Source organism: Typopeltis vanoorti, chromosome 16 (genome assembly GCF_054136105.1).
Source record: "Typopeltis vanoorti isolate ZY-2024b chromosome 16, IOZ_Tvanoo_1.0, whole genome shotgun sequence".
Taxonomy (NCBI): Eukaryota; Metazoa; Arthropoda; class Arachnida; order Uropygi; family Thelyphonidae; genus Typopeltis; species Typopeltis vanoorti.
The window spans coordinates 33,698,903-33,721,539 of NC_143564.1; the positions used below are offsets into that span (position 1 = coordinate 33,698,903).

Genomic DNA, 22,637 nt, shown 5'->3' on the forward strand with positions numbered 1-22,637 from the left:
TTCATTTAGGCATAGTAGAAATACATATGGGTATATGGAACAGGAAATCATCTTGTAAATTTTGTTGTGCTTGTTTATGTGGATGGAAGATTTAATACAGAAAAATTCACCCATGAGCCTCCCTATTTTATTTATATTTCACTTGGCTTTCTAAGATTTTTCTTTTGTTCGCTGATGATCAGTATACACTTTTTGGATAGTAATAGATACATAAATAATTTCCAATCATCATGGGAATTAATCACCTTTACATAAAACCTACATTCATTACTTTTTTTTTTGTCAGCAGCTCTTCAGTCTTATCAATAATAGATATCTTGCATATGCTAGTATTTTGTTGTAGACCAACCACTTCTTACAATACATAAGAAATATTCACTTTTATTCAACAGCAGATGAATTTTTACTGTCTGTTCTTCCCAAAGACTGAAATAAAAATGCTTCTGGAGTGTGAAATATGTGCCATTCCTAATAGACACTATACTGTAGAAACAAGAAAAACAGGTATTTTGTTTCGCTAAATGCAATACAGAAACATACTACAGTCTATGTACAATATCTAGCAGCAATTAGTGTAATTGGAGACATGGGAATGACACTTCATAATGAAGAAAAACACTTCTCTCCCACAAAGACACCATGTGGCATGCATGTAAGCAAAGCAGATTTATTGTAGCAATAAACATAGTATCTAACTAAACACATTTATCCTAACATCCTCTTTGAAATTTTCACTTGCAGAAAATATATGTAGCAGCTTTCGCTAAATACATGTATTTAGTGAAACAAAAGTACCTGGCTAAGATATAATGTAGTCACTGGGTACAGAAAGCATGTAATTTATGTAAAGCAAACAAAGATGCATATGAATATATGTATATATAACTTGAAATCAGTTCAAATTGCATTTGAGATTTTTGATGTCATTAAGATAATTCACAAATGCTAATTATACAAATAAAATTCCACCATAAAAAGTTGCAACTAACATAATTCTGTGTCAGGGATCACCTGATGCAGAAGTGACATACATGCAGTAAAGCTAGTTCCAGCATGCAGTTTACCCATATCCAGATGCTACCCAGTGGGAACTTGTTAAAAGTGTTTCCTCTTAACTGTGATAAATAAGAAAAGTAAACAATATTGATAAGATATTGCTATAACCTACAGCTAGCATAGAGCTATTTGCTGATGATGCAAAGATAAGCAAAGTAATCAGGAATGTAGCTGATATGCAGAATAATTTGAATAGGCTGGTATTGTATGTGAAAAATGGCTATCAGTTCAATGTTAGTAAATGTAAAATCATGCACTTCAGTGCGATTAGATATCCAATGTTAAAAGAAACTGATCAGGCTAGGGGTCTGGGAGTTTTAGCAGTTCTGCTTCTTTGAGTGCCATCTCCTATCGAAGGTCAGCGACCACCCTCAAATTCTGAGCAATCCTCAGCAACCATAAACAGTCAAAGTTTCTCAGAGTTCATTCCAGTCCACTGTCTGATGCATGCAGCCAAGATTTTCTTCATCTTAATTGTCCTCTTCTTCCATTTATCTGCATTTTTATAATCAATTGATGTATCTTATATTTTTCATTACAAAGTAGGTGACCAAGACATGCAGTTTTTCTTCTTTTCATGGTATCTAAAAGTTCACCTGATTTCCCCATTTGTTCCAGTACTTCTAAGGCAAAAGTAATATGCTGAAGTTACATAAATGGACATATAGATCCTTGCAATCATCTTAAGTAGAATTACTGTCATAACTTGTTCAATAACAATAGTCAAGAGATTCAATAATTCTTCTTGCTACTGTTCTATGCAGAGGTAATTAGATTTAGGTGTCAGTTTTAATTTAATTGAAATCATTTTCTTGATCCCCTTTCATTATTTATTTTGTATTACTTTCACAGAGAAATGCATTTATTTTTATTTCATCTGTATTATTTAATTTTTTTTTTCACTATCACATTTTATAACATACAAAATTTTAAGTCTCAAAAATTTCTTTGTAATTCATTTTAATTTAACAGCTACATGCATTTGCCAATGAATGAAACACTTTATTCCCACTCACCAATGGCTTCTGACAAACTACAAAAAACAAGTGCTGCTATTTTTATTTCAATTAGTCACCAGTCATTTGGTTCATGCTGCTATGGTGCTGAATTTAATGGAGAAATGAATTGCTGCTATATAATCAGCAGTCAGCCTGTGATAGCATAATAACTAAAACTACTTTCCATGGAATATATTTTATCATTTATGAAATTCAGTTTGCAGAACAAATTTATCAAAAGCTATAGCTAAAACAATGCCTAATCTTTGAAAAATTTCTTTAAAGAACTTAAAAATTTCATAAAATTTTTCAAAGTCTAAAAATTTGCAAGTTATTAATAAATTCATTCTGAGCATTCTTTTGATGGCAATGATAATGTAAACAAACTAAACAAATGTTTTCCAAACCTAATCATCAGTACCTTTTCTATCACTTGTGAAAAACAAAGTTCACAGTAAATTCTAAATTTCCTTCTTCAGATTCTATTCTAATACTAGAAAAGAATTTTACTTCTACTTTTTTTTTTAACACAAACCACTTGTAGGACTGCCTTTATGATGCTGCCAGAATGATAATCACTAATTAGTGCATTAGCCTATGTTTTCTCTCCCCATTCCTTTCATTCAGATTATCAAAATATAATTTTTTGTGTTTCTGATCTTGCTTCCAGTTACCTAGAGCAAATCTCATCATCATCCTCATAATCAAATTTCTAAATTTCTGAGTACCATCAGGGAGTGTATAGGATAATTATGACAGTACTACATAAAAAAATTAACTTCTGATTGACAATTTTCTTCCAAATTAATCTGTTATTTGTCAAGATTCCAATATTATCAGATCTTATATTTCTGTCTTCTAAGGCACATTTACTGTGTCAATCCATCTATAGCTTGGTCTTCCTCTGGGTCTTTGTCCTGCCAACTTGGCAGAGAACACTTATTTTGCTAATCTTTCCTCTTCTATTCTGTTTAATGTGACCATACCACCTGAGATTAGCTCTGCTAACACATTCCTGGGATGCTAACAATGTCAAGTTCTTTCCTAATATCCTCATTTTGAATATGATATATTGATGCCATCTTTTCACGTCCCTAATCTTTCTCAGGACTCTCATATCTTTGGTCTCTGGTGATTGGTCAAGTGTTTTATTTCTAACCCAGCTCTCAGATTCATAAGTTTGAACACCATCTTGTATACAGCTAATTTACTGTTTTGACTAATTTCTTTCTTATTCCATATAAATTTATGCAGCTGACTTCCTACCATACCAGCTTTACCAATTTTGTTGTCTATTTGCATATTTAATTTACTAAAAATTGTGCCTAAATAGCTGAAATGTTTTACTTGTTCTATAGATTCACCGTTCAGGATAGTTTTTGATGTTTTCAACGTTTCTGCCTATTTTCATTATCTTTGTCTTTTTATTGCTGATTTTTAAGCCAAATTTATTACAAAAGTTATTCAATTTAGTCAGGGAATCTTGCAGACTTGTACTGGATTTATTCAGAAGTATAACATCATCTGTATAAAGTAAAGAGCTAATATTAACATCACCAATTTTGATATCAGATTTAATACAATTTAATACAACTCAAACCATCTTTCTGTACCGCTTTCAAGTCTAACTGCTGACTTATAGCTTAAATACAAGCTATGTGGTGCTTGATATAATATCCCATTTACACCATATAATTGTAATGTTTTGAAGAGCTTTCCTTTTGGTACTTTGTCATATGCCTTTTCCAGATCAACAAAATTGAAATACAAATCCTTGTTATATTCCCAAGATTTCTCTAGTATTTGTCTTAAAGTGAAAATCTGATCCTGACAACCTCTATTTGGCGTGAATCCAGCTTGTTCTTCATCAAGCTGCCCTTGTAAAATCTCTTGCGGATAAATTTTCTTTGATAATTTTTCACAATCAATTTTAAGTTTTTTTGTTTCAATATTTAGTAATATTTAAAATATAATGTGCTAGGTAAAATGTTACTGTGAAAGTGCATATATGTTGACTGTATGTAAAGCTGTAAATAGGGATTATGCCAGATTAGCGATGCCGAAGCACCAACCAAAGGTTGCAAGGTCAACCGGCTGACTGAACGGGCAGAAATGATGTCATTGCTAAAGGCTAATCCGAAAAGATAGCATAAAGAACAACGAGAGACATTTTGCATAAAAGGAGACTGTGGCTCTTGGCCCAGGGCTTTTTGTTGCAGTCGTGAGGGCTTTTTGTTCCTGTCGCTGGGGTTTTCTTCTGCTCGTCATTAAAGACTTTCTGTGGCCGAGACTCTTCTCCCGTTGTGGGGTTATCTACCTGTCGAGCGCTGTAGGATCTTCGTCTCCAGATTGCAGCAGACCGATTCCCTCGTCGATGGCTCTCAAGTTCTAGTTTCTAGAAAGAGCAGTTACATGCAAGCCTGTAACTGCTCTGGTAACTACGGCTGATTCCATATCGAATATCCGACAGAGGAAAGATCTACATGAGACCCCCTGTGATGTCCAAGCAGCTAGGAAGGTAATCAAGAAGTGGATGTTAAATTCCTGAAGAAGTAAGCTGCAATTTGCTTGGACTCTTATTCATGATAAAATTGCAAGCAGGCACATTACTTTTGTATTTTTTTAAGGAAGTGTATCTCAGAATTGTGAAAGTGCTTACAAAAAATCGATTGTAAACAGGTGCTAACTAAGCCACAAGTTCTGTGGAAAGATTGTTTGTTAACTTGTATATTTAAGCAATGAATGTGTGTTTAGTTTTAAAATTGGGACCAGTGCTATTAAGAATTTGTATGTATTTAGACAGTTGTTAAGTCAGTATTTAAGGGAAGGATTTCAGTGACCTGTTTAGGCAGTGAGCAAGTATGTGTATAAGTAATGCCCCAAGAGCTGACCCAGTAATTGTGTGAATTGTGAGTTTTGTTTTATCAATTGCATTTTCTATTTGTAAAAAGGGTTAAGTGTGATAATTACACAATATCTTGAGTGTAATGTATTTCTTGTGTCTAGTTTTAAAATAAATGTTTTTGTTTTGTAACTACCTGATCTGTTCTTTTAGCTAATGCACAATCTCCAAAAAAATGCACACCTGCAGGCATAATAAGATATGAATAGTCACGACTTGCATATAGTGAAATTGAATTTATTTAGTGATGAATGTTTTTCCTCGCCCTAACTTTCTAACAATATTTATTCAAATTGGATGGTGCAGTTGGGGAAAAAAAAAAAAAAAAATTCCAATTTGATTTGTATGAGAGTGAGGAACTGCACACATTAAATTTACTTATAACACAAAGTTTGTCTAATAGCAGAGGGGAACAGAAATTGATCACAGTAGGATTAACCTTGAGAAGTTTTTATAAAGGCAGCTGATAATCTTAACTTAGTGAAGTTGGAAAAAGTAAAATCAAGTCATGATAAATAATTTAAGTTAATATTATTTTACAAAGGCACAGCTGACATACAAATTTAAATAATTAACATATATTTTAACATCCTTTCACAATTTTTCTTAGCTGTTTTTCAAGTATACTCGCATAATTCTTATCAGAAACACTCGGAGAGTAATACCTCAAATCTAAAAGACCTAATTTTAGCTACATTTTGTTCATGATAAAATTATCCAAAAATGAAGCAGTAAAAAATATACCATGGAGTAGATGATGATAGGAAAACCTGAAGGAATGTAAAAGATGCTACGACAAAAATGTACAGTTAGCAAATTAATAATAAAATAGGTTTCATCAAGTTATTAGTGGAAGGGAAGTAACGTGTAGAATTTTCATTACTACAGAAAACTGATATGGCATGACCATCATGAAAACTCCTTGCATGTACCCTCAAAGGATGTATAAAATACTATGCTAGCACTACATGGAAAGTTTACATTATTACTTCCTTTCAACAATTTTCCTTCAAACTAGTCATATCTGACAGGACTCCAACATGCCCAATCTTATATTTTGGTCTTTTTCTCAGAACTTGCATATCTTGGCCTCTGAGCAACAGTTTTATTTCTATCCCAACTCTGATATCCATAAGATAAGGTTGGTTTGAGCACTCCTGTATACAGCTAATTTAGAGTTCTAATTTATTTAGTTAATTTGACACCACACCAACCAATTATGCATATTCTATTGTTTATTTCTATATTTAAATTTCCTATCTTCACTAAAAATTGTGCCAAATAGCTGGGAATTCATCCTGAATAGATTCTGCATTCAGGATGTAGGTGATGTTTTCAATATTCCGACTATATTCATGATCTTTGTTTTTTATTGCTGACTTTCATGCCAAAATTATTACAGCAATCCATGATTGCTGTAATAATTTTACTTATACTAGATTTATTTAAGAGGTATAACATCACCTGCACACAGTAAAGAGAGGAGATAAACTTGATATCAAAATTGAAGATGTTTATTGCTACTTTCCTTCATGGTGTGATTCATATAAATGATGAATAACAGTGGAAAAGGTGAGTACCTTTGTTTTACATCTGATTGTATATCAAAACCATCTTTCTATACTACCTTCAGTTTTGACCATAAACTTACAACTTAGTTACAATCTATGTTTGATGTCACATCCTGTTTACCATAAAATTGCAGCATTTTGAATAGCTTTTCTCTTGGCACCTTATCATATGCCTTTTCCATAACTACAAAACTTAAGTACAGGTCCGTCCTTGTTATATTTCCATGATTTCTCAACAATCTGTGCCTTTCTTTCTTTCTTTATTTTTCCAAACTAAAAGTCCTGTTTAGTGATGGTAATGCTAAATTAAAGTGGAGCAAAGCAAGTGAGAAAATTGCAAAAAGTTTTCTGTATTAAAATATCTCAAATTTCAAATAGTTTTAAGATATGAGTTTAAATTGTTAAACCAATCCCCTGCATCTTTTCTCTAATTTCCTTATTTTATCTATTTACAAATATTTTAGTTAACACGTTCGCTGCCACGCTACTCAGTCATAGTTTGTTCCCACACGCCAAGCGCTTTCGCGTCTTCAAGGTCACTACGAGTAATCTCGTAGCTGGCTTATCAGATAGAATTTTGTTTCACACGCCAACTATGAGTAATCTCTTATCACTCCCATCTTCAAGGTCACTACGAGTAATCTCGTAGCCGGCTTATCAGATAGAATTTTGTTTCATACGCCAACTATGAGTAATCTCGTATCACTTCCATCTATATATTACATGTTCTGAAGCCAGTGTTTATTGCGTCTAGTTCAGTTTTAGTTTCTAGTCTCTAAGAACCTTCAATTTCGCCATGGCCAGTAAAAGAAAACTTACTGATATAGAAATAGAAGCTTATGCTAATATGAGCAATGATGAATTTCATGAAATATTTGGTTCCGATTCCGAAGATGATCCTACAGACGACTCTAGCAGTGACTACGATGAAGAAGAAACTTTTGAAGATGAAGTTAGCAACCAGCCAAATACATCAACATCAACTTATTGGGAAAATTCAGAAGAAGAGCCCCCACAATTTGACTTTGTTGAAACTGCAGGTTTTAAAATTGACACTGGAATTTCAGTATCAAAAGGTTAGTTGAACTTTTCTTTTCTGAAGATTTTCTCACAATTTTAGTAGAACAAACCAATTTATATGCTTTATAAAATATTGAGGAAAATCGAGCGAAGCTCAAAAAAAGTCGAAGAATTTCTAACTGGAAAGCAATAGACATACCTGAAATGAAATTATTTCTTGGACTTTTACTTCATATGGGTCCTTGTAATTTACCATCTATTGAGCATTATTGGAGTACAAATCAACTTTACAATTTGCCATTTTGGCACTCTAAAATGAGCCGAAATCGATTTCAAATTTTATTGCGTCATTTGCATTTCGCAGATAATTCTCAAGCAGCTAATGATAAATTGCACAAATTAAGACCAGTCCTAGATCATTTTAATAGTGTAATGCAAAATTGCTACACACCAGACAGAAACTTATGTATTGATGAGTCAATGGTGTTGTGGCGCGGTAGACTGGCATTTCGGCAATACATAAAAAACAAAAAATATAAATATGGCGTGAAATTCTATGAACTGTGCGAATCAAATGGATTGGTGATAAAAATAAAAATTTATACAAGAAAATCTGAATCCTCTTTAGCGAAAATGGGTCACGCATATGATGTTGAATTCCACTTGATGGAAGAATATTTAGATAGGGGTTATGTATTGCATATGGACAATTTTTATAATTCTGTAGCTCTAACAGAATTGCTTACCAACAGAACGCTGAGAAATAATAGGAAAAACAATCCACCAGATGTTATTCAGAAGAAACTAAAGAAAGGGGAATTTGTCTGGCAAAGACGAGGACCTGTTGTAGTCAGCAAATGGAAGGATAAGAGGGAAGTCCTTTCCATTTCAAATATGCACAAATTTGAAAGGGTTGAAGCGCAAAATCGGAATGGTAAATTTCAGTTAAAACCGAATATCGTTAGGGATTATAATTTGGGTATATCAGGCACTGATCTTTCTGATCAAATGCTTTCATACTATTCCACCTTACGAAAGACAATTAGATGGCCAAAGAAATTGGCAATACGCATTTTTGAGGTATACATTCAAAATGCGCATAAATTTTATAACATGATTACTGGAAATGCAATGTCTGCATTAAAATTTAGAGATCAATTTATCTCAATTTTTGTTGGAATGGATGAACTTACAGCATCAGAGAATATCAGGAGGAATCGGGATTTTCATTATTTGGAAATTTTACCACCAACGGATAAAAAGAATCAACTGACAAAGCCATGCCGTGTCTGTACAAGAAACAAACGTAGACGCGAAACACGTTATTATTGTCCTGTTTGCCAGGAAAATCCACCATTGTGTGTGGAAAATTGTTTTAAAATGTACCATTCTTAATTTGAATAAATTGTTTTTTTTTTTTTTTTTTTTATTTTACTGAGTGCTTTTTTATTTCATTGATTGGTTTTTATTTTTATTGATTTTACTAGTTTTAAATTGATTTACAAATTACATGTTATACTACGGATTAACTCACACTTGGCACAGGAGGTTGGTAATCGACATACGAGTATACTCGTAGTTTGGCATCTGAGGCACATACACAATATACTATATTTTAGTTTAAATTATTTCTCTTCTACCAAGCCCCCAGATATGCTCTCCGCTTTATTCAGAATCCAAGGGTCCAAATTAAGGTAATTATACAAAGGGATAACTCGTGTTTGGCATAGGAGGTCGGTAAATCGACATACGAGTATACTCGTAGTTAGCTTGTGAAGCTCATATATGAACTACGAGTATACTCGTAGTCTGGCATCTGAGGCACATACACAATATACTATATTTTAGTTGAAATTATTTCCCTTCTACCAAGCCCCCAGACATGCTCTCCGCTTCATTCAGAAAATAAGGGTCCAAATTAAGGTAATTATACAAAGGGATAACTTGTGTTTGGCATAGGAGGTCAGTAAATCGACATACGAGTATACTCGTAGTTGGCTTGTGAAGCTCATATACGAACTACGAGTATACTCGTAGTTGGCAGCGAACGTGTTAATATTTTATTACAAATATTTTAAAAATAATTTCAGTTTCAATAAAATTATTCTAATATTTCATTTACTCTAATATTTGATTATTTTTTAAATAAAAGCCTTCATAACTCAAGGAGATATAGTTCATCCAGAGCAGAGTTTTTCTAACATCCATGCCTTAAATGATATTCAAACTTGTAGCTTTTGTCACAAACAATGTAGTAAACAAATAGTGGCTTTTACAGCAAAGCTACCAAGGCAGGCATGAAATCTTTACTTTAAAAAAAATCTTATAGTAATTACTAGTATGTAGTATGAAGAAAAAAAAGGAAAACATCAACAAATTATTACTCCATTTCTTAAATAAATCCAGAAAAATAAGGTACATATTCAACTTACTCTCTCCAAATCCTGTCTTAAATGTACAAACATCTTCATCCTAGCATACAGACTATCTTCTTGCTGCTTACCAAGAATATCAGATTCTTCTGTTTTTGGTGTCAGCAAAGGTTTGTTATAATTTGCCTGAAGGGCAAGAAATGGAATTTGATTAGTTGTTATTTACAAAAATAATATAAATCAGTCTTTCTGTTCATCAAATTTTATGCTGCTAGAACCTCATAATTCTCATTTTAATTTTTCTGAATAATTTCAAAATGATCTGCCTCTGTTTGCAACCTAACTGGACAGAGTTCTCTAGCTGTATTTGTTAAAAAAATTAAAAGATATTATTAATGTTTAATAAATACAATTTAGCCTAATAAGATTAACTGGTCTGACTACATAGAATTTTTTTTTTTTATTATTCAACCAGTTTTCTACACTATGGTGTACTTAGCAGACTAAATCTTAAAACATGAAACAATGTTAACAGCTGCTGAAGTGATGGTTGATAGCATGCATATGATATGTTTTGCATATCATATGCATGCTTCATTGTTAATCTGTGTTGCATAATGACATTACAACCTAGTTCTGTGAATTTTAGGACTTTTTATGAGACCTAAAATTCACAGAATTTTTATAAAAGCAGGCCAAAACTGGTTTAGGTATAACTTTTATATTCACTTTGTATTTCCCATTTGTACTACAAATGGGAAATACAAATTCCACTTCATCTTGAAGATGTGGCACATTCAAATTTGCCATATTTTTGGCTCTAACAATAAAGGTAAAAAAAAAAAAAAAAATCTTAATTTCATCCCTTGGTTAGTTAAACTACTGTAAGATTGCATCACTATTCTCTCACTCACACATAAAGAAAATGCTTAAGAGTCAGTACAGTTGAATAGCAGAGGGAGGAGACATGTTTTTAGTTACTTAATGGATCACAAGTGTGCCACTTTCTGCAAAATATTGCAAAACCGACAGACACTTGGCAATCAGTATTTATCTTTTAGAAGTTATCTCTGGTAAGTAATGTTTTTAAGAAAAAATAATATACACAAATAAATTATTAAAAAAAATAGATTTCAGCTGTAATTTTGCAAAGTGAATTCTCAGATAAAAAAAGTAAACCAACAGCAAACAACAACAAATGTAATAGGTGAACTCACTAATTCAAAAAACACAAAAGAATGGATGAGTGCAATGCACAAAAATGTTTGTCAAAATAAGACAGTTTAAAGAAGCACTTTCACAAAATGCACAGTGAATTTGACAACAAATTTTCAGTCAATAGCCATAGTAATGTCAGTGAAATTGCTCATCTGAAATCACAATTTCATGACCAAAAGAGCAGTCCAGAAGTAGTTGCTTTCATTGAATGAGCTGACATTATGAGTAATAAAGCCATCTGGAGTTTGACTTAAAGCAAGAAACATTTTCTGATGTTGAGATGGTAAAGAAAATGTTGATCATGGCAATGGAAACTCCATTGGAGAAAAACAATTCAAAGATGAGGAATCATATCTTGCAAAAAAGTGCAAAATTTGCAGCTAAGCTGTAGCTGTTTGCAGTGCTGGAATTAATGGAAAACATAAAAGAGCAGCTCAAACAAACTGTTTTGCACTAATACTGAACAAGTCAAATGATCTTAATGACAAAGTGCAGTTAATCTGGAGTTCAGAGTGTACTCCTCAATCTTAAAATTTATGAAGAAATCCTTGTACTTCATGGACTATGAAGTTGGGCATGTTGAATGGATATATATGAAATTTTTTTTGTTGTTGTTGCAAGAAGATATCACTTAGAACTGAAAAACGAGCTTCTGTTAGAACAAATGGAACATCCAACATTATTGGAAGTAAATCACGATTTGTTTCTTTTGAGGAAGCATTTCAGTAAGAATGGTGTGAAAACCATTCTTTGTCTTTTCACTGCATTCTGCATCAGAATTTGCATACTTGAATCCCTGGAAATAAACACTGGAATATTGTGAATTGTATCTTAAGTGGAAGTTCTGTAATCCATCAAAAGTTTGTTGAGTTTTTAAGAGAACACAGTGACTGATTTTGAACATCTGATTGACTTTGTGAATGTGAGATGATTTCCTGAAATTTGAGATTTTCTTGTTGAGAAATGACAGAAAAAAAAAATTCTGACACTGGAAGCTCTTCATGGCAGCATGCTTTAAATTTCTTGTGTGATATCATGAATCATCTGAATGAAGTGAATGTGCAGCTTCAGGTATAAAGTAAAATATGTGATAAGGAAGTGTTCTTCTTGTGGGGGGGAGGGGTTGAAACATCAGAATGTTACTACATCTAGTCAGACATTACCAGTAGTATGAGAAAGGATGTTTTATTCTATTTTTGTCATGATTTGTGAACTAGGTATTTTCTTTGGTGATAATGCATGGCTATGTCTGAGACTACAAGATTTCTCTTTTATGAACAGGGTTAAAAAAAAAAAAATGTCATAAATGATTTTCCTTCTATATAGAGGATGGCCCATAAGTCACAAAGAGGTTGAAACATTTAATAATTATTTATTTCTTTATTTATTTTTGTTATAATGAAATACAGAAGCTGGAGATTTTTTTTATTAGTTATGAAAAACTACATCAAGCAAATGCCTTCCATTTTTGGCTTCACAAAGACAGGTGCTTTCTACTACATGTTCCATGATAGCTGTTAATGTTTCTGGCTGCAACAGCATGATTTCTGCACTACTGTTCTCCTTCAGCTGTTAATGTTTCTGGCTGCAACAGCATGATTTCTGCACTACTGTTCTCCTTCAGCTGTTGAATTGTCTGGAGCTTGTTCACATATACCTATTACTTCAGGTAACCCCATAGGAGAACATTCGTAGAAATTTAGAAATTTCTGCACTACTAATGCCAGAGAATAAGCTTGTGTGATAGTTATTATAAAATACATCAAAATGAATTTTAGCATTTATTATTATTATTATTTATTTTCTATTTATTTATTTATTTCTGACAAAATCTAATAACTTTCTGTGGATATTTCCAGTATTGAGACCACATGTTTTAAGATAAAGGTGAAGTTCTGATAACATCTGATACGTGTAATTAATTGTTTCTAGTCTCTTTTCTGTACAACTTTTGCCCCCGACAATGTAAGTCTGATGACTTACGAAACTTATAGGGTTATATTTTATTAAACTCATTAATTATCTTAAAATATGTGGTCTTAATACCGGAAACTATCTACAGAGCTGCTAAAACCACAGAAACTTAAAGTTTACTAATAACTTGCTGTTTAACTGATATACTCTGAATAAGTAAATAGATCTTTTTCTTAGGCAGTCCTGCAACACTGCTAAAAGTGATATGTCAATGTAACATAAGTCATGAACATATCTGCATATGGAATAGTAGTGGCAGTAGCTGGATCAGGTATAGTTCCTGAGTGTTTATAGTGGATAGAGTATCCATCCCTGCAATGGAAACTTCTTTTTTGAGTGAATAAAACCACCTTGCTTGTTGTCATGGATGCAACTGTTTGCTAGACAATAGAAAATTAATAAGAGTTCATACTTGAACTAAATAAGAGCTGCTAACTAAAGATGGAATGCATACAAAAAGATTTCTCTGACACTCTACTGGAAACAGGATGGGCAAAAAGATTTACTTATTTCTAAAGAAAAGCAAATTAAAGATCTGCACTCAACTGAACAAAGGTCCAACCTTTTGGTAACTTTTCCATACTAATTGTTGCTCCTTAGAGAAAGAAAAAAATCATCTACAGCCTAATTTACAGGGTAAAAATTTAAATTCCCAATGAAATGAAATATTTTAATCATAGTATGTTTGGGGGGCTATTTACCTTTTATGTGTTAGTACCAACAAGTGGAATTTGTTTTAAATTTTTTTTTAGACTGACAATTATAGTATATAATATAGATAATGTATTATAGCACACCACACTATATATTCAATACATATTATGGTAACAACTAGCTTTAGAAAAAATCAAATTACTGTGCAATAACAGAGCCTGCCAAGCCTAATATGTAAAGGAAAGTGAGCTGAGATAAGAAGAAAGATTTTATTTTTAAAAAAATCACTTTAATAAAGTTTAAATAAATTAAATGTTCGAAAAACACAGTGAAATAAAACTTTCAAAATATTGCATAAATATCGAAAGTATTGTTTTACCTTTCTTTTCAATTTCCAGTACTGGAAAATGAAATCTATAGTGTCATGATCAATTTGAAGTACTTCTTCAGCATCTTTCAGACTTATATATTTATAAAATTCTGCATGCATCTGTTGAATTCTGTAAATATAAGCATTATCCATTAAACTGATCAATTTTATTTAATAACATCATTATTATATGAAATAACAATGAACATTATTTAATGAGCAAGTTAACACGCAAAAGTGGGTCAGACTGGTATGACTATCTTGGAAATCATAGCCTGGCCAGGAATGGCTTATGCAAGAGGCAGCTGAAGGAGACACAGGACTGTAAAAGTCCAATAAGCATGATACAACTGGTGTAATTAGAACATACTACTACAAACTGCAAAGGAATTATATCTGAATACATAGTGTGCTTTTCCTAGCAGTTCATTAGCAGTTCCAAATAGGGCATGACAGATAAAAACTGAAGGTGACATTTCCATTCAACGAAAATAAGCAGCTATGGCTAAGGTGGGCAAAGGAAAACATCAGAACTGGACAGAGGCTGGAGAAAAGTTGCATGGATATAATTCCTGGTTCCTGTAATTTCATGTAGTGGAAAGGACACAAGTATGTGGAAACAATATAAGGCAATTACGGTACAGTGATGGTTATGTACATTTTCTTAGTGCTCCTTAGATCCCTTAATACCAGCAGAACAAGGGTTGAGGGGCATCCCCAACCTGAACCCTCCATTAATGTTGATGTTTTTTTACACATAAATGGACACTTCTAAAGGGATGATGCAGAATGTAACAGGGCACTCATCAACTATGAGTATTTTTGATGGCAATTCCATCCATATACAAGAAGTCAGTAAAATTCTGGATAAACAGAAAGATGAGGGGTGGAAAAAAAGAAAGAAAGAAAAAACTTAACAGTGGATTTCATGACCTGCAGATTTGGCTCTATAAGAGATAAGGGGAGACAGTTCCAAATGAGAGCAGCAGAGAAAAGGCACAAAGATGAAGAAACGTCTACAATTAGCAGATAAAGTATTTGCATGGTGGATTCAGCAGTATAGAGTGACCTATATACAAGTCCTGTGACTACATGAAGGTACCATGTTAATACTATTATTATGACACGAATGATTAGAGGTTAGAGTTATTCTAAGTATGGAAATACGCTTGTTTTCTTCCGAGTTGGGTGGTGTCAAAAAAAAAAAAAAAAAAAAATTTGCAATAAGACAGGATTTTGCAAGCACTGAAATTCACAAGGTTGTTACACGTTCTGAGGAAAGATTTAGAGATCAGAATTTAGTTTATGGAAAAAGATATTCTACAGGTACTGCTGATTTGTCCAATAAGATAGACCATCATCAACAAAACCATGAATCAGATTTGCAGTCAACTGGAGATAAGTGATATAAAGGATATAAATGGGGCTTAATAATCCTTTCCATCAAATCTGAAGCCTTAGAGATAAAATCAAATCACATGAAATCACTTGAGTCATCTTCAAACATTTCCATGGCATTTGTCCAAAGGTAGGTGACATGAGCAAGAGAATGCCATGTTGATCAGTGGCAGAATTCACAGAGGTCATTTATTAGTTGAGAGGTTTCTATGTGGAAAATAAAATGAATGTTCAATTTCTACATGATTTTAGAAAGAAAGTGAAGGCAACTCGAACAGTAATCTTATGGTAAGTATATTTGTACCACACTGTTCATTCTCTTCAAAAATTTTAAGAGAAATGCAATCAGGAGTACATACGAAAATTGAGGTAGAAAAACCCGTCAAAAACCTTTTGCATCAAAAGAAATGCAAAACAGGCAGCTGGAGTAGATGATTAACCAAAAGAGCTTAAATATGGTAGTATAAAAATTTTATACTGGCTACACTGATTCAGAAGGCCCTGGACTACAGTACCAACTTTAAAAAAAAAAAAAAAAAAAGGAAATAAAACAGGGAATTACAGAGGAATTCCAATTCATATTCCAAGCAAGATTTATGTAAGATATTTATGATCCTCCCACAATTTCTTAATTGTGGGAGGATTTGATCTGTATTTAAGTAATTAAGATCTGGTAAGCTACCAAGTTAAAATAAAATACTAGGTTATGCATAATTAAAAATTAGCAAATAGAAAATATGCATTTACAGAAAGATGATTTGATGTAAAATCAATTACAAGACAATGGTGCTTGCTATTTCCACTCTTGCCATTCATCCATCTAATTCCTATCTGATTTATCCTTCTGACTCTGGGTATACATTCTGACACTTTCTTCACCCCCCCCCCCCTAAACGACCACTTCGCATGCACTATCAATATCTCTTCCCTCCAGGTTTTATGCCATGCACTACTGAAAGCCAACTCCTCAGTTTGTCATAATCATATAATCCCTTCTTAACAGAAAATTTTGCATGTGTGGCGGCATCTCCCAGATCAAGACTTGCATGATCACTTTCTCCAAGCAGAGGCAGCATTGCTAAATTAGTTGCTATTTAAGTTCTCTGATGCTATGATCAGATCTAGCAATCTCAAACCTTGTGTTATTCCCCCCATTATATGCTACCACAGCTAATTATCTCTCAGCAACTGTATAAATTCATTTTCTTCTCTTGCTGTGACCATTCCTCTTCTCCATCTGTCCTCATTATAATCACTCAACCTGCCCTTACCATGCTAATTTGCCAATGCATGTAATCTAAAATCTCGCTTGTTCATTTGAGGTTAACTCACACTAGGCAGTCTCAGATGAACTGCCCTCTGCATCACTGCCCTCCTGATGTGCTTCAATTCTTTTTGGCTTCAGTTCTTCTGCTATCATTAGCAAAAAATCCCTTCCACCATATCCTTTACATTCTATTCTTATATCATCCTTGATCAATATCTCACAAATGCCTATAGCTTTTGCCCAACTTTCCTCAGAATCCTCACATATATGAATCTTGAAGAAAATCAGGAAGTTAATCATGGCAGAATCATAACAGAAATGAAGATATTAGAAAGAAATTTGTTATTGTTAACATTCAGGAATGTATAGCTGAGATGATCTAAGCAGTCTCCTCACTTCAACAGAATGGGAGAAGAAAGATTAGCAAAACATGTTTGATTCCAGCATCTATTCCCCCCCTCCAAGATGGCGGGGGGGGAGATGATATATATGGATAAATGAAGTTAACTGTCTTAGAAGACAAATAGGATCTGACTATATTGGGGTTCAGGCAATAGATTAAATTAGAAATACTAAAAGAAATAAATTGAGTAAGAGCAGAGAACTATGAAAATTGTTGATATGAAGCTGGTAATAAATATACATTTAACTATCACAAAATACTGTGCACTTCTTGTGAGTGCATTATATTAGGAATTGATTATAAAAAATTTTGAATAAATTGCATAGGGTAATGTATGGGACAGACTGTATAATTCTGAAAGCGTTGTCACAAGGGTCAATTCCAAATGTCTGAGTGGAAGACTAAGTTGGCCAAGTATTAACATACTTAATTTTCAATCAACAGACCGTAGGCTCAAATCTCACTGTTAGCATGGGTGTTTGTCAATGTCTTTGGACAGGAGCTCAATTTTATCACTTCTGTGAGATCATCTGTGACTTATGAAAGTCCGAAAAGTGGTTGAAAAAATTCCATGCTTTCATTTCTAGATGAAAACATGGAACTTTTTTAACCACTTTGCAAGATTTCTAAGGATGTGAGGAAACAAAATTACAAAAATGAAATATAAAACATCTCAGACCATTAACAGAACTAATGTATTATAGGTTTGCAACCTATCATGAATGGGAGTCACATAAAATTGTATATAGACCAATAAAATAGAAGGTTAGAATTATATAAGACTTTTCCTACTAAGTGTTATGTGTAGGTAAGAAAATATGTATGCAAACACGCTTCAGAACAAGTAAGACAAACTGGTGAAAGTCTGGATTTAGGGTAATTAATAGTTGGTAATACTAGAATTTTTACATTGTGATAAATTAAGAAATGATGTAATAACCTCTATTTCATTTTCACCTTTAAAGCTTATAATAATAGACAAATTGAAAGATTGTTCAAACCACTACATTTCATATCATCAAATTCCTGAATTTATCTTCAGAGGGGAAAGGAGCACACGATATTATGATATTAAAAAATGAAAATGTTACATCATTACCAACCTCTTATCAATCATTTTTATTCAAATTAATCTGTTATCTGTCAGAACTCAAAAAACCTAATTTTTTGGATGCTATTATTTGTAATATGTTTATGTCAATAGAGATGGGAAACAAGAGTAATACCAAGAAAAGAAATTTACTATCTGGAGATTTGAATGTTGTCAAAAGTAAGACTTCAAGAAAATGTTCTTCCAGTGGTGATAACAATTGGTTCAGTATCTCTACCTACTTGATTCTGTGCAACTGGAAAAATAAGACCACTTGGATTTTGTGAATGTTAACATCAAAAAGAAGATGACCTAATTATAAAAGCTAAACTGAAAAGCTAAAAGAATCAGCATTTAAAGAAAGGAAAAGTTCAAAACAGTTGGTGGAATTAAGAAAGACAGATGGCAAATGAATGATAGAATGGACAAAGATTTTTTAGCCAAAGATCAAAAAGAGGAAATTCTGACATCAATATATGCACAAATGCCCCATTTGTTACAAAGAGTCAAATAATGTGTAACTGTGATGAATAGTGTTTTAAAAAGCTGAACATTTTTGAGTTTCTGTTGGGAGTGTGGTTTTGCAGACTGAAGCATGAAATGAACATTGCAGACTTTTGGAGGTTTGTCTTTACTCCCCCCCCCCACCCCCATGTAATGCATTTCTATTTGCAATCTAATCCATTTAGGTATTAGCAAATACACTACCAGCATGGCTTTTCAGCAACTAACATGCTTGATGTCTAAGCTAGAAGATTTCAGTTTCCACAGTAGTGACCACTATCCTGCTTACTGCAGCCCTGCAGTGGCTTGAAAAATGTTCCATGTTTGGTCTCTAGAGCAAAGCTTCTGGATATTATACAGTCCACACTATCAATGTACTAAACTGTCAGTGCACTAATGAACTAAGTTTGTAAAAAAGTGTTTTTATGATTTAGCATTTAAGGATTTTATTTACAACATAAGTAAATCCTTGCAGAATGCATTAGTAGTAACAAGTTTTTAACAGTTGCTTTTGCATGTGAAACATAGAAAGTGTCTAAGATCAGAATATTCAGAACAGAAATATAGGAAAAGCTTGGTTCTGTTTAAATCTACCTCCCCTCCATAAATAAAATAACTCACTAGAAAGAATGCAATTTTAGATATGAGAGACTACTGTACTCTGAAATCTTTTAAAATAAATATGCATTGTACTCACTTCAATGCTCTTGCATTTGCTCGCTCTTCATTTGATAGATCTGCTTCTTTTTCTTTTCTTGTTTTTTTCATTCTTTTCTTTTTAAACTTCTTTTGCTTTCCTTCTGTTTCAGAATCAGATGAAAAAGTTCCTTCTTTCCGACTATGCTTTAAGCAGTATGACTGGAAAAAAAAATGCTGCTGTATAAAAATTTTGTGATAAAATTGAACAGTAATTACAATGACTCACCCAAACCACAATAAAATTTTCAATAAATGTGGATTTTTGAACATCCATAGCTGGGTAACTTATTTCAGAGAATAAGTGTGTGTGTGTGCATGCGAACGTGAGAGAGAGAGAGTGCAACATAAAAATAAGTGAGAAATAAAAAACAATTCTGATTACAGTTTGTATTCTTCCATTCGGGGGGAGAGGGGAATGAGATCTACCTGGACAATATATTAGTCCTCACAGAATGAAAAACATTGTATGTGGTATCTATAAAGTTGAAGATTAATGTAACTAGCAGTAAGTCAGATAAGTTCAAATCATTTGGAATTCAAACTGAAAGTCTGTGTTTGCAAAATGTTATAAGTGTATCAAAAATGGCAATTCCTTCATAATTTTTTTTGCAGCTCGGAAGTTAATTATGCTGGCAACCTGTGTTCCACACAACTAGTCTTACTCTAGCTCAATATTTGTTGTAGTACTAATTTAAAATTTTATAAAATTTTTTTCCAGAATATTTCTTAAAGTCAAGCTATTTGTCACAAAACATTTTCCTTATATATATCAGAGAATTACGTCCTTAACAAAATAAAATGAATGGTGGGCTGTAAGATGGGGAGATACATAATTTATTACTTTCTGCAATTATGCATATGCATTTCATCTGTATTCATTGAGAAGTCAGATTGCCATGGGTTGATGGCAGTTGTTTCCTGTACTCTCCTCTCTGGATGGCAATTAATATCATTGACATTTGTGGGCCAACCATTCTGTGATTAGCTAAGGATGGAAGCTAGATGCACATTCTTTTTGGAGAATAAATGGTATCAGTGGACTTATTTATAATTTTATTTAGTTATTTTTTAGAAGTTTATATTTGAACCTGCTCTAGAGACCAAACATGAAACTTCTTCAAAGCTGGGAAAAAAACTGCTTAGAGAATAAAAATGTTATTTACTGTTATACCTCATGTTTCAACCTCTATGATGAGGCAACCAGAGAGATCATAGTATATACAGAAATGCAAGCTTAAGCTGACAAAAAATAATGCAGTGGTGGAGAGCGAGATTAGATAGATTCTGACCTAATTCTTGAAATTTTCAGGTCACTATGATCAGGTTGGAATAATGTCTTCACATACTTAACTGGACCTTGTTGTTCCAGAATTTGGCAAGGTGTAACAATAGGGTTCTTGGCCAATCAATTATGTAGTAAATGTCAGTGGCATGTTTTTTTTTATGTGGGTGGATAAGGATTTTTTTTTCACTTTAATTTTATTTTATTCACTTAAGTATTTATTAAGGATGCTCAAGGGTCAAAGCTATATAACTGAGAGGAGACCTCCACTTAGCCTTTAAAGGAATGCGAAGAACCGACCAGGAGTTCTGACCTAATGTCCAATCCTCACCTTCTCGTAGTGCACCTTGTTGAGTATCTACCTGGACACTGAACGAACGAGGATGGACTGGCAAATATTGGGATGATTTAGCCGACCAAATTGTATTCTTACTGGCTTAAACCAAAACACAAAATGATGTACAACATGACAAAATTTCATGCCGGCTGGGGCATTGCCCAGTTAAACAAGACCCCCGTTGTTTTCGCCAGGGAACAAGGGCGAACAGCAAAAAGTTAGCTAATGGAACAAATCTGAAAATACACCGCAACTCAACATCACCAGAGTTAAAGATAAGTAAGCATAAGAACATAAGCAGCCTGAATGGCAAGAAATGGAGATAGCTGAGGAATTAGATAAGTACCAGATCAACATAATAGGGATGACTGAAACAAAAAAGACAAAACCTGGTCAGATGTTTCTGAGCAATAAATACAAAATGTTATATTCAGGCAATGACAATCAAGGAAAAGAAGGAGTAGCCATAGTATTCAACACAAAATACAAGGCTAATCTTCTTGAATGGCAGTCAGTCTCAAGTAGAGTAATGTGGGCAAATAATATGAGAATGGGGAACTGGACAATGAGACTTATTTGTGCCTATGGTTCCACAGAAGGTTCTACTAAGGTAGAAGTAGAGGAATTTTTTGAGGCTCTAGAGAAAGCTACTGACACAATGAAAAAGGAAAAGTGGGTCCTTGTTGGGGAACTAAATAGCGGAGTAGGAAATGATTGTCAGACATACAAAAATATTTTGGGAAAATTTGGAGAAAAGAGCAAGGCTAATAATAATGGAAAACACCTGTTGGATTTCTGCTCGGGACATGGACTGGTTATTACTAACACCATGTTCCAACATAAAAATGTGCACAAATTCACATGGAGAGAAGACGCAAGGAATAAGAAAAGTCTCATTGACTATGTTATTGTTGATAGTGATGTTTTCTCCCTGGTGCAGGACACCAGAGTACAGAGGATTTAAAATTGGAAGTGATCACTATTTAGTCTTAGCAGGATAAAATTGAATTTCATATTGAAAAGAAGAACATGTAAGAAAGTTTTAAAGCGAATAAAAGTTGAGTAGATCTCAGATGTGAGCTGTAGACAAAAATACACAAAGATTATTGAAGAAAAAATGAAAGGGTTTGAGAACAGCAACCAAACCTTGGAGATTCAGGCACGCCTTGAAGAAAACACTGATTGATTCTGCCAGAGAGGCATGTGGTGAGGTTGTCTGCAAGGATAGAAAAATCAGAACTCCATGGTGGACACAGGAAGTTAAAGAGGCAGTGAAAGAAAAGAAGAAAGCATATCGAAAGTTCCTGGCAAATAAGCCAGCTTGTGCTCTTAGAGAATACAGAGACAAATTTAAGAAAGCTAAATACTGTGTAAAACTAGCTAAACAAAAGTCATGGGAGGACTTTGGCAAGAACATAAAATATAAATATCAAGGTGGTAAGATATTCTGGAGGTTGTTGAAGAAGCTTAGAAATGGAGGAAAGAGTGCTGTAAACGGATTTAGAGTTCATAACGGTGACAT

General features: G+C 33.3%; 1 protein-coding gene across 9 annotated transcripts in view; it reads right to left on the minus strand.

Annotated features, from left to right (window-relative positions):
* LOC150097938 (protein Jade-1-like) overlaps window positions 1–22,637 on the minus strand; it is a 335,931-nt gene that overhangs the window by 12,719 nt on the left and 300,575 nt on the right. For all 9 annotated transcript variants that reach the window (XM_090405951.1, XM_090405944.1, XM_090405950.1 and 6 more), the window contains 3 exons: window positions 19,495–19,655; window positions 14,145–14,265; window positions 9,980–10,105 (listed from right to left, as the gene is read on the minus strand). In XM_090405951.1, coding sequence (XP_090262077.1) covers window positions 9,980–10,105; window positions 14,145–14,265; window positions 19,495–19,655 — 408 coding nt within the window. The remainder of the gene's footprint in view (window positions 1–9,979; window positions 10,106–14,144; window positions 14,266–19,494; window positions 19,656–22,637) is intronic.